At 41.4% G+C, this 12762-nt stretch overlaps 1 protein-coding gene across 3 annotated transcripts in view; it reads left to right on the top strand.

Annotated features, from left to right (window-relative positions):
* The window catches only part of LOC129376010 (copine-8), a 66419-nt gene that overhangs the window by 16983 nt on the left and 36674 nt on the right, over positions 1 to 12762 (top strand). For all 3 annotated transcript variants that reach the window (XM_055055399.1, XM_055055401.1, XM_055055400.1), the window contains exons 2-5: positions 3139 to 3179; positions 4123 to 4169; positions 5680 to 5783; positions 12241 to 12280. In XM_055055399.1, coding sequence (XP_054911374.1) covers positions 3139 to 3179; positions 4123 to 4169; positions 5680 to 5783; positions 12241 to 12280 — 232 coding nt within the window. The remainder of the gene's footprint in view (positions 1 to 3138; positions 3180 to 4122; positions 4170 to 5679; positions 5784 to 12240; positions 12281 to 12762) is intronic.

Genomic DNA, 12762 nt, shown 5'->3' with positions numbered 1-12762 from the left:
CAACCTTCCAGTCTCAAAGTTTCTTTTTGCGCCCGCTAAATAAGGCAGCCGGGGAAGCAAATGAAGGAGGAAAGTTGGGGAAATGACTTGCATCCAGTTTTCCATTTCTGTTGCGGTGACTGACAGCTGTCGCAGGTGTGGCGTCAGATGTGTAATCAGGATACTGAGGGGAATTGGGATGCTAAGGATTCCCCACAGGGAGGAGCAGGCAAGGCTTGACAGCAGTCTGAGATCTTCGCTGTCATATTTGTCGATGGGTTTTGGCATCAGCGAGACATTTTATTGTTGTTGTGTATGTATGCAAAGCAGAAGTTGGCTGTGCTTTAGATGTGCAGCACATAGGTGGAACATAGGGCAGTGTTGCATAAAGTTTGCGTGACATGCCCAACAGCAATCAAGGAAGCTTTGGTGGCTTTGAAAAAACTTTTTGGAAAGTGTTTTGTGCCTTTGTAATCCTGGAAACAAAAACTGGCAATAGCCTGTGAAAGAGTTGAGATTCACCATCCATCAGGACAACAAACATTAAAGCTGCAACTTTATTTTTTAAAAAGTATTTTATATATTTATTAAAACTTTCACCACCTCATCTCTCTCCTCCCTGAGCTTCTGTTACGACTGAAGAAATGCATCACTCCTGGTCAAAACCAACCAATCGGAGCCAGGTGGAGGGTCTTAACACAATCAATTAATGCCAGATGTTCTAATGGCAGAGAAATGGCTCAACGCTACAGGAAAACCATTCATCCACTGTTATCTGTGGCCAAGCTAACTAGCTTTAGCATTCATGACAGTCTCAGCAGAGAGCAAGGGGGAGAGGGTGGAGCAGCGTGCACACAGGCATGATTGGGTCCAGGCAGAGGTTGGAGGTAATAGTGTTTTCTCAAGGGACAAACTGAACCGAATCTGATGGCATTCCTCCTGCAGGCCGAAGAGTGACTCGGCCGGCAGCTTTCAGCTTTGCACTGCCCGGCTCTGGATGAAAAAGAGAGAGGAGGAAAAGAGACAGCGCCGTGACTCATTCACATTATCCTCTGAAGTGGAAATCCTTCAAATGTGTCGCACTCGCACATACAGAAACGGGCACGCAGTCGCACACTGGCATGCACACGGCACGTGTGCAACGGGAACCCGGGAGTCCATTCGGAGTGTGTGATGTGCTTTGAGCAGTCGCTCACTTTGAAACATCAGATTCCCACTCAAAAGGAGAAAGCGGAAAATCTCCGACAGGGCAATTAGTCCCAAATCTCAAAACAAGTTCTCTCCATTGCCTGGGTGTTCACAATCACCTGAACAAGGTTAAAAGTAGTTGAACATTTTTTGGCTAATTTCCTGTAAAGAAATCACAAAGCATCGAATGCTGATGTTTAAATGCTACTGATCCCATGAGGCAGGGGCGCTTGCAGGATATTATCTGGTTGTACGCACCAAACAACTCACCTGAACCACAAGAGCACAATCACAACCTTAGCACACGTCATAAGCGTGGTGCACAAAACCAGCAGAAGCCACACAAATACTGACCACATATAGCAAACAGAACAGAAACTTTGCACCGCATAACTAATGGTGATTTCCTGATCCACACGATATGTCACGTACAGCATGTGCCCACAAAACCAGCGACTCTGATCCACACAAGGACCAACATGCACAATGCGACTCACACACACGTATATCTGCATTTTTTACACATTACACCAAACAATGTAGACAGGAAAGTGGATTCCGAGGCTCAAGTAGTGCGTGTGTGCATGTGTGTGTGTGAAACATCATTTCTACTCTCCGGCAAACGTTTTCAAAAGTTTGAATTTGTTAGAAGTCCGCTTGTTTGTTTATGGCCACCCTTATTGCTGCCAAATAAACAAACGTAATCGATAAAATTTAGGTTTAGAACGTGCAAATTGACACCCCACAGACTCACATGTACAGGATGTTTTGACACTAAAGACCATTTTTATTTTTTTCTCCTTATAGTCTTGATGGAAAAGGAAGAAATAATTAAAAGTCCAATACTCAAACGAAAACTCGACAGGCATTCCTCTTTGGAAGAACCTCATTTCTGTGTCAAACCAAAATGATGAGAGGATTTTTTTACTCTGGTCATTTGGTTGTCTGTCCTGGTGTGTCTGACTCAACATAATTTGCCGACCAATCAGTGAGATCAAAGAGGACAATCCTTTTTCTGATAAGGGCAGAGCTAGTTCACTTATGTTGTAGACTTCATATTGTCAGACATTGTGCATCCCATTACTTCTGGCATAAAGCAGAAAGAACTTACCCACAGTCATACATGGTGGTGGAAGAGAAAAAAATCTTTGGTCCTAAATGACTTGTTTAGATTTTTTTCGACAAGAAAGTCCTCATGGAGAACATCTGCAAATCATTTCCTGTCCAAATGTTTAGGTGGGTTTGAGTTACACTGTCTGTAAATGATCCACATAACATCAGCAAGTCCAAAACAAAAGAAGAGGTACTTGACCTAGGCCCTTTGAGCACTGCCTATCTACATTAGTGATTGTTGTGTTGGCTTGCTGTGGTGAATTCCCCCAGTTAGCACTAGCTACAGCTGGGCTAACTATCGTCGAGATCAAAAATTGAAATATCACCTAAACTACTTTTCTATGCCATTCAAACTTTAGTTGTTATGCCGCGGCTGGCTTGGCGTTGTGAGCACGCAGCCAGTGAACCATGATCTCCCATCTACCTTTATGATTGGACGCTCTGCTGCACCTGTGCCTCATATAGACTTCACCCGCTAAACTAATCTCCACTGCCAGCTGTGGTCAACTCGGAGCAGGATACGGATATAAACAGATGTACAGAGATGGTTAATGGCTCGGAACAAACGCAACAGATCACACAGAACAAATCAGCGGCTTGTTTAAGTTTGTTGCATGTAAAGATTTAACTATGGCAGGAAACACAGCTCGGCAGAATACATTAAGTCTGGGTTGAACCTGGTGGATTATTTCAGTGCTATTTTTTTATTTTTTTTTCATATCGAGATATGAATCCGCTGTATTAAAACAATATATTTCTTGTTCTTGTACAGAACTGGTTATTGGGCACAGAGCTGGATTACATCAGCCAAAACAAACTTTTGTTTTTCATCCTTTTCTTCTCTTTATGTCTCCACAGAGATCTGCTGGACATGGACACCTTCTCCAAATCAGACCCAAGTAAGAGACATGATGTCCAAAAACCCCATCAGACTTAATGAATACAAGCTAATTACAAACCAAAAAAAGGCTTCTGATTTACTCTGGGATCTGATTTTAGGAGATGGATCACTGAAATGCTCATCCATCTCCTCAGTGAAATGACTGAAATCTTTATTTGAAAATCTACCTCTTGAGTTGGAGCTTAGAGTTGGCATACAAACCTAAATTTAATCACAAATTAGATTAAGTTGGCCTTGTGACACTGACTACATTTGCTTTAAAGCTGTAAATAACAGAGTCATGCATTCACCTTTATTATGTAGCCTTACCTTTTCATTAAAGTTGTTCTTGGCCAAGATTTTCCATACTTCACAAAAACTCTTCATGTCATTTCCACTGCAGCATTTGTGTCCAACAAGCTTAAGACCGCACAAGAAAAAAAGTTATCACACGATGAACGAGTTGTCAGCACATTTCCAAGAGAACAAGATGGAAGAAGTGAATCATTATGGTGATGATGATGATGATGACAGTGATGAGTCGAGTGCTGGAATGACAGTGATTGTATGTAGTAGTAGAGGACAGGCTTTAACTATATGTTAGGTAGTTCTTGTGATCTTGTGATTCCTCTGAGCACGACTTTAATCCTTTAATTTGAACCTGACTGATGTAGGAAGGGGCCAGAAGGCGAAGAAGGAAGTGGAAAGTATTAAAGTTGGCAGAAAAGCATAGATAACCGGGGTATGTGACCTGCTGATAAAAATATCAGCGACACAAATCAAACGGCTCCGGCTTTCTGGAGGAATTTTAAAAATTAAAAGTCTAAGCTTTTCAAATCCATAGAACATGTTCTGTTTCAGTAATCCAGCTTTATTTAATCTCCAATTAGCTACACGTACTGTTGATATAGCTGTTTGTACTGACTGGTGTTGTTAACGTTAGATGTTTGTCTTCTTTACAGTTTGTGTTCTCTACACACAAGGCATGGGCAACAAGGAGTGGAGAGAGGTCAGTGCGTTTTTTCACAGCATCTTCTTTGCATCTTCTCTTGATGTTTCAAGGTTGCGAATACGTCAATACGACAATAAAGTTTTGTCTTGCATACAGAATAAATTGGCAAATGAGTACTTTCTACCAGCAAAGAGCAATAAATGGAGTACATATTTTTAGGAGCAGCTGATGCTCTGTTGCTGACTTCGTCCAGGAAAGAGTCGCAGCTAAACACAGACTCGGAGTTCTTCATGTGATGAAGAAAAACAAAGAAATGGTATAGTACTTTCCATGAGAGAGACAAAAACTAAGAACACAAGAGCTGATGGAGCCAATTATTTCCAATTCACTCATAAAACATGGATGTACTCGATCTACATACATCTGATTGCGGCGAGACATTTTGAAAAGACACCTGTGTGAACAATCGGTTAGCTTGATTCTCCATGATTTAAAACAAAAGAAAAACTGAACTGAGAGCCCACCATTCTCCATTTACAGCAGGTATTTTACTAATTATAGGTACTCTATAAAACCTGAACTATTCCTTTAAGAAGTGAACAGTCAGGGGGGCAACATATTGACTCATCAAAATATATTTAAATGCAAACGTTTCTTTTTGTGTCCGCTCGGGTTACATTAGTCAAGGCTCTTCTAATGTGCTTAAGCTCTTTAGGCTACGCATGCTCTCATTAGACAAACATTTATCACTTAAAATGATTAAAACCGATCTGCATTCATATTTAACTCGAAATAGCACATCAGGTCAATGTATTCACCAGCCTAATTTGTCTCTCTGTGGTAACTGTTGGCGTCACTTTGCATAAATTATTTTTATTTACCATCTAAGCTGATATCTGTGAAAACGGCAGATGGTCACTTATCAGCGAACCAACCAGGGACACAGGTTGTCTCTGATTTCACTGATATTTTAGGTGTAGCTAATTATGCCTGTCATTGCTCTTTAATTGATAAACACCCTTGACGGCATCTTTAAGAGCATGTTTTCTGAACTGCAGTCATCAGAAAGGTCCACCCCGCAGCCCCCACCTCCACATGAGTATTCACAAATGTAAATCAGAGTTCAAATTCCCACTGCCCCAATCATTCCCGGTTCTTCAGAATTCCGAGTGGCGCGTCATCTGCTTGCTCTATCAACAGGCAAAGTTAAATGTCAAACGCTGACCTGCCTGACCCCCATTGACTGGATACTTAAGCTGCTCTGCATTCATTACACCGTAGCTGCACATAATCTCCCGTAACCAGCGCCTCCCCAGATGCGTCTCCAGAGGAACAGGCTGCGGGTGATGAGGTATTTTACACGAGCCACCGCAACTTCTGGAATGCCTGGAAAAGCCGCGGTTGTTGGAGCGGAGGAATCTCTGAAGTGTTGCGCGAAGATAAAGCGACACCTCATAGATCCTCAGAATGGTTGAGAAAAGCGGCGGAGATGAGGAATGGTCGGACCCTTGAGTTTTCTCCTGACTGCTCTCTCAACGTCTCTCTCATCTCTGCTCTTTATTTCCAGTTTGGGAGAACGGAGGTGATTGACAACACGCTAAACCCAGACTTTGTGAAGAAATTCATACTGGACTACTTCTTTGAAGAGAGACAGAATCTCAGATTTGACTTGTGAGTACAACTTCCTGTGTTTGCTTAACTTTTCAGTGTCTTCTTTTTTGTCTGGTTTTCCTTTTTTTTGTACAGCGACAAGTAAAAGCTTTTGTTCCCCACATTTTGTTATATTTTAGCCACATGCAATATTTCTTTGTACAGTTTTGTGTGATGCGAGTAAATGTCCTGCAAACATCAATTTGAAGGTCTTGCCACGGATTTTCAGTCGGATTCAGAGTCAGGCCCAGACTTTGACGAAACCATTCCACCATATAACCTTTTGATTGTATCTCCGGCTTTAGGCTGGTGACATTTAAACTGGAACTTTTTGTTCTAACTTGAAGTCTGTCATGTTTCTTCTTGCCCGCTGTGTGGTCCCATCAATTCTGACCAAATTTTGAGATTTCTCTTGTTAAAATTGGAAACGTTGCGTTTTACTTTGTGGTCTGTCAAAGAAGAAATTAATAATTGTCTCTCAGACCAACAGAAGGTTTGGTTCTTCCGGGCACTACAGCCTCTTAAAACGCCTTAATTTGCTCTGAAGCTGAATTGGAACAGTTGTCGTTTTTGAACCCAAAAGTGATCTAACAGCTTTCAAAGGTCAGAGTCAACAGATACAAGGCGCTCACCTCTGTATGAAGAAAGCTGCACACCTGCAGAGTGGTTCCGCCCTCCAGTAAAAGGCTCAGGGTTCCTTCAGGGGAGATATTTGTACCACCGCATTACTCAGTGCGGTGAACGGTTGAGTTATTCTTCTCTGGCGGCACAACTTCCATGTTTACAAAAAATCCTGAGGCATCCAGGGCAAAAATAAAAAGCCACCACTGCAGTACAACAACGATGCGTTTGTGTCAGGTTTGACAGGGGGATTTCCTATTAAAGACGTTTTACCACAGAAAGCTCACACACACTGAGGCAAACAGCGTCACGTTTTCAGGAGTTTGCTCTACATCCTTTGCCTATTTTGACCGTTGGATGCTCCAGAAGCATCCTGAATGTTTACTAATGCTCCTCTCATGATGTCCCTCCTTTCAGTCTCTGTTTTTAGGCAGTTCTAGAGAGGGCAAATTGCATTATTTACATTAAAAAAACCTCCCTGCATGGTTACCACATTGGGTTCAAATCAGACTTGTCCTTCCTGGACGCTTAAGGTTTTGAGAGTAGCTTGTAAATAACGTGTGCCCTTTTTCAATTATGAGGCAGAGAGAATCCCTAAGAGAAGAAACTAGTATGCCTCCTCAGGATATCACTTGTAAAAATCCCTTTTTAAAGCAAAGCAGCTGCTTTCTGTTTGATGTATTCAGTCTGTCATGAAGTTATTGATGAATTTTGGTTTAGTGATCTATAAGAATTCAGTTCATTGAGGTTTCCAGACGTCCATGAATAAGTTTAAATATTTGTCCAGCCTTTCTGTTGTGCAATTCGTGGTGTCTTTGAGGTTCCCGCCCTGCTGCAATGACTTGGATCCAGTACGTTTTTCCTGGTTGACAAAAAGCCTTCCACTTGACTTTATATAGATTGCATTTCGACTATGAAAGCTGATTTTGCAGGAGCTTTCATTAAGGAAGGCAGTTTTTGTTCTTGTGAGCGTTTCTATAAATCGTAGTGGTGACTCGTCCAATTGCAACAGTGAGGGATCCAGCAGTGGTTTGTGATTGAACATATTTTCTAGCTGTAGAAGCTCTACGGACGCCCAGCAGAAAACTAAAGTGGATCCTGGAATAGGTTTCTGTAGTGGAAAGGCGTCCAAAGGTAAACCAGCACCAAATCATTACATCTCCACTGCTGTACTTGACTGTTGTTACGAGAGGTTTATGTTGATCCGGCGTGTTTGGTTTGCTCCAAACTTAAAGATGTCATTTTCATCATTCCACTGATGTCATCAGTGTGAAACTGCGTCATTTTCTTGTACTTCAGATTTACTGACTAGATATTTTTGGTTGCAAACATAGACATCTGACATTTCGTTTGTCTTCCTTTGCATACCGATGGGGTTTTAGACGTTTTGAACCTGCCAGCAGCGTCTCTGGGTGATGCCGTTTCTCGTTAATTACATGCAAATTTCAGTTTCTCTTTCACAATTATAAGATTAATTAAATTATCCATAAACCACAGAGGAGCGGCAACAATTTCCACAATCATCATGAAAGTTAGGCCGCGACGAGAAAGAGCGGCTGGGTCTGAGACGGTAGTAAGAAGAAAAAAAAGGCTGTGGGGAAAAATATAGTTTGTGTGGGCAGAATGTTGTGAGAGAATGAAATACGATGAGCATCTTTGGAATGTTGGGTTCACACCTGAAGCCTGGCAGCTCTTAAGAGCATTTCCAATCACAACGCCCAAAATATCCTGAGCCTTTTGCGCAGGTGCTCAGCCAGACCGGCGTAGGATCCCTGCCTTGGCATTTCCACCGAGTCGCTCAGTCACGCTCCGCGCTCACATGTGCAGAAGATGTGTCACCGGGTCACATGGTGGACAGACTCACTCCAAGACGAAACCAAAAGTGATGTGTGCCTCTTGCGCGCGCTCTCCCACATGCGGCGGTGTAGGTATTTGCGTGTGTGCGGCGTAGCAGGTAGCCATAACAACCGGAGTTTCGGGGGATGGTGACTAGAGACGCAGGGAAAGACGGTTTTCCTTCAGGAAAAAACAAAAGGAAGTATTTAACCTTTCATATCGAATCGGCTCCGGTGGACCTCAACGAATCACCAGTCAGTCGATTTACACACAGAAGAAGCCCACGCTGCTACTACTTGGTTTGTTGTGCATGAAATAAAATATCCCTTGCAGCTTTTTTTTGAATGAAACTTGATGTCCTCGCTCCAGAGAGTCTATTTTAGATTTGCTAGTAAGATCACACCAGTTTGCCTCATTGAGGTGGACTGTTACAATTGTCCAGCGAAATATTGTAGTTTTGAGACCATTTTCAATTATAAGAGCACTTTAATTTTGCAAAGAGCACTCAACACTGGAACCGGAAGATATTTTAAGTATCCAAAACAAATATAATCAGGTTTACCACCTCAAATACATTTTTTATAGTTGTTATATAATGTTATGTGGAAAAAAAAACATTTGTGGGTTTTGATAGTTTTTACTAATTAGTCTTTTGGGGAATTGTAGTTTTACTGCATATTTCTTTTTTATTAAAAGCAAATTTGTCCTTCCCACTGTTGCCACATGCATTCTCAGGATGAGGCATTGTAGCAATTTAATTTAATTCAACTGGAATCTTGCTGTACAATGGTAGTAATCTCATTATATATTTAAAAAGTGTTTGAGAAGTTGAATCAAACTCAGCTTGTTGGGCTTTCTTTTTGTCTTTGAATAAGCATATTTTCACCCGGTCGGCCGATTTAAAGAGCTAGTAATTATTAAAGCGGCATTATAAAATACAGTCATCTGAGGATGAAGCGTCTCAGCAAAGCTGTACCAGAGAATCCTGACCGACAGGCTCTCTTGAACCTGACAGACAGAATGATTAGAAACCTGAGGGACTAGAAGAATAGCTTTGAAGACAAAATTGCATTTTGAATCAGTTCTTGAACTTGAAACTGCGTCATTGTGACGGGTAAGAAACGGAGCGAATGGAAAATCGGGAAAACACGCAAGTTGTTGTACTCAGGCCAATTAAAGTTCAGTTAGGGTGTAACAAGCAATAAACTCCTCGCATGATAAATTATAATGAGATTGATAAACTCCATGTGGCAGAGATGCTCTGCTTTAATATTGTTGAGAAGCCGGCGTTCTGAAAAATGCTGCAAACATTTGCAGCACGTAGTTGGTTTGCACTAGCTGCTACTTTTGACTCGTTTTCCCTGTCAAACGTGAGTTATTAGAAATTTATTTTATTTTATTTCTTTTAAAAGCACACAGACTTCACAATCCATTTCAATTATTGTTTTGTTTATTTATTCTGGGTATATAAAATGTTTTTCAGTGGAAAATTTAAAATTTTCAGAGGATGTACTTTGACATAATTACTGCAGTAGTTGAAAATGGGCTCATTATTATTGTTTATTGCAATAATGTCCAGTAAAATGTGCGGTTGTGACAGGCCTACCCACAACAAATAAGTCTCGTCCCTTTGCAGTAATACGGTTAGTTGGGTTAATGTTTGTCTGAATGGAGTCAGTCATCTTCTAACCAAACACAGTAAGTTAGCTTTTTGTAGCTGTGAGAGAATTGCTCATGATGAGTATTCTCAGTGTGTGAGAAATAGGCTTTTCTGTGACTCTCTCTCTGTGCGTGTGTGTGTGTGTGTGTGTGTGTGTGTGTGTGTGTGTGTGTGTGTGTGTGTGTGCGTGTGTGTGTGTGTGTGTGTGTGTGTGTGTGTGTGTGTTCACATGGGGCTCCTGTTTTGTTCGGTTTTCATCAGCAGCTGTATAAAGCTGCCACTGTCGGCCCGTCGAGGGCGACGCTGTCTGAGACGACGGCAGGTGAAAGATGAGCCAATGAGGCTGTTTGAAAATAAAGCAAAGTGACGACGGAAATCACTTTTCACTGATTTATTACGCTGAACTTTATTTCTTTACTTCTTAAATGAACACATTGATCAAACAAAACGAGGCCTTGAAGTAATATTGATATCCTCTGTTCCCTCACCCCAAATTTATGTTGCAGTCGCCGACATTTTTTGTTGCGACGCCATCTCACAATGGTAGTATTCATTCCCTTTTTGTCAATATTGGGTTTTTTTAAGCAAGAAGCCAAATATTACCTTTTGGGTCATAAAAGGCAGACTAATAGTTTATATGGTTCCTCGTATAAAATATTGTTTCAGAACTTAACATCATTTTAACCACCTGCACAACTTTACAACTGACCTTTCTGGTCTGCTCCTTGGTCTTCATAAGTTTTTGTTCACTATTCCCATCCAATAAACCTATAATACAGTTGGTTGCACTTGGTTTTACTCGATAGGATCACAAATCATTTGTGGGCCACACTTTTCAGATTTTCGTTTACAAAAAGTTTGGAGAATGAACGAATCCTTACCCTCTTGTAACGCATTGAACCTTGTGGGTATAGTGGGTCAAAACGTGAAGAAGTTTAAAGCATTTGCCCCAAACAGTAAACATGCTTTACTTGTAAAGTCAGTAAATCTTGCTTTTTTTCCCCCTTGCACACAACACTGCTGTAAACAGCAATATTTTTGTTAACTTATAGCAACAGCAAGCCAACAGTCAGCCCTTGTAAGTGGTCTCTCTGCAGAGAAAAGAAAGAATCTCGTTCTTCCAGCATTGTTTTTCATTTTCTGCTAATGATCTGATCTGGCTCGTGAATGCCTCAGATAAGCAATGAAAGTACATACTTTGTGTCGTGGAGAATCTTAAAAACGCTACTTGGACAAAAGCATTCCTGAGAGATGCGTTCGGGAAGAGGCCTAATCACTTACCTGGGAAATAGGGATGGATAACCAGCTCTCTATGAAAGCTGCAGTTGCATCAAAAATCCTGTCATCATCATTTTCAGCACCTCCATAACAAAACAAAAATTTAATGTTGTCAAAAATCTATAAATCCAGGTTTTGGGGCCTCAACCTTGTCCATACCAATTCAGATTTATAATATCCAAGTATTCTAGCACCAAACATCCAGAACATTTTAAGAAGTAACTAAATGGCTACTTTTTTCCCTTAAGTATTAGCCTGCAAAGGGCGATCCATATTTAGAGCTGAGTGAAATGACCTGAGGTGTGAAATGATCTCAGATTGCTGAGTAAACGGTTTGTCTGATGACCTGCCGTTCCGCAGAGCCTGGGGGAGCGTTTCCAGACAAATGACTCCTGTAAATATTTTGTGCGTAGAGGCTGCCTGGAGGGGAAAACAAGGCAAATCAGACACACTTATAAAAATAATCCACAACGTTCTGTAAAAGTATTCACACACACAAATTTGGAGCCGCTTCAGCAGGCATCATCATTTGGAAATGGTAGCGTTTGAGGCCAACAATGAATCGATTATAAGCCTAGCTTAATTCATCTTTACCATCACTCTTACTGGAGAATAACTTTTTTCTTCAACCATTTTAATAGTTTTATGATTTCACCAACCAACTAAAAATGCTGATTGCTCTCAATACACCAGTGAAACATGGTGGTGGCAGCAACATACCAGGATTTTTTTTTTTTGTGACAAATTGTGGAAAGCTGCAAGGCTTATCGCTACATTTGGCAAGGCAACACAATAAGAGAATGACAGACTCATTAACGTCCCCGAATCAGCCTTACACATCCTAAAGCACTCATCTTTTCACAGTCCTGTGTGTGAATAATCATTTATTTGGTGTCAGTTTAATGGGGAAGAGTTGCAACGCTGACACGCTGGGATGCAGAATACCCAGAGCTTACAGCGAGGTGTTCATTGACGAGCTGTTGGGTCCTGTTGCCTGTAATCAGCATCGGTCCCAACTGAGATCCTGCCACTCCGCATCTATCGGGAACGAGCTGACCCTCCTTTTTTCCTTTATTTCCACAGGTACGATGTTGACTCAAAGAGTGCCAACCTGCAGAAGCATGTGAGTCCTTCTCTGAATCTTCCTTTCTCACTTTGTGCTCGTGTGTGTGAGTGTATACTTGTGCGCGTCTTCCTCCCATTTGGACCATTTTAGCCACAAAATAGCAATCTGGCCACTACTACTACTGGACTGATTATCGACTGAACTTGCACGGTCTCGGAGCAGGCTGTGGGTCATTTAGAAATTAAATTTGTCCACCCTGCTTCTTACCATTGATGCCAGTGATTACAACAGCTGTAATTAGTAACAGAGGCGTCCTTCGCAGGTAATAACAGCTATTACCCGCCCGCTGCTTTCAGGGCATTCTAGTTCAAAGGACCGGAGGCAGCGCGGACGTTGCACTGTCATGTTTATTTTCCATTGGCTGAGGAAAGTCTTGTCTATTTTTCTGGATAAATACTCTAAGTTATCACATACAAGTTATGTAGGTATGATTTGATTCCCACTGAGAGCCACAATAGACTGGTAGAAAGCAATTTCTA

The sequence above is a fragment of the Poeciliopsis prolifica genome, unplaced genomic scaffold, assembly GCF_027474105.1.
Source record: "Poeciliopsis prolifica strain line A6 unplaced genomic scaffold, Auburn_PproV2 SCAFFOLD042, whole genome shotgun sequence".
NCBI classification, from domain to species: domain Eukaryota; kingdom Metazoa; phylum Chordata; class Actinopteri; order Cyprinodontiformes; family Poeciliidae; genus Poeciliopsis; species Poeciliopsis prolifica.
Note: the sequence above shows the minus strand (reverse complement) of the source record. Positions and strands in the feature narration are given on the sequence as shown.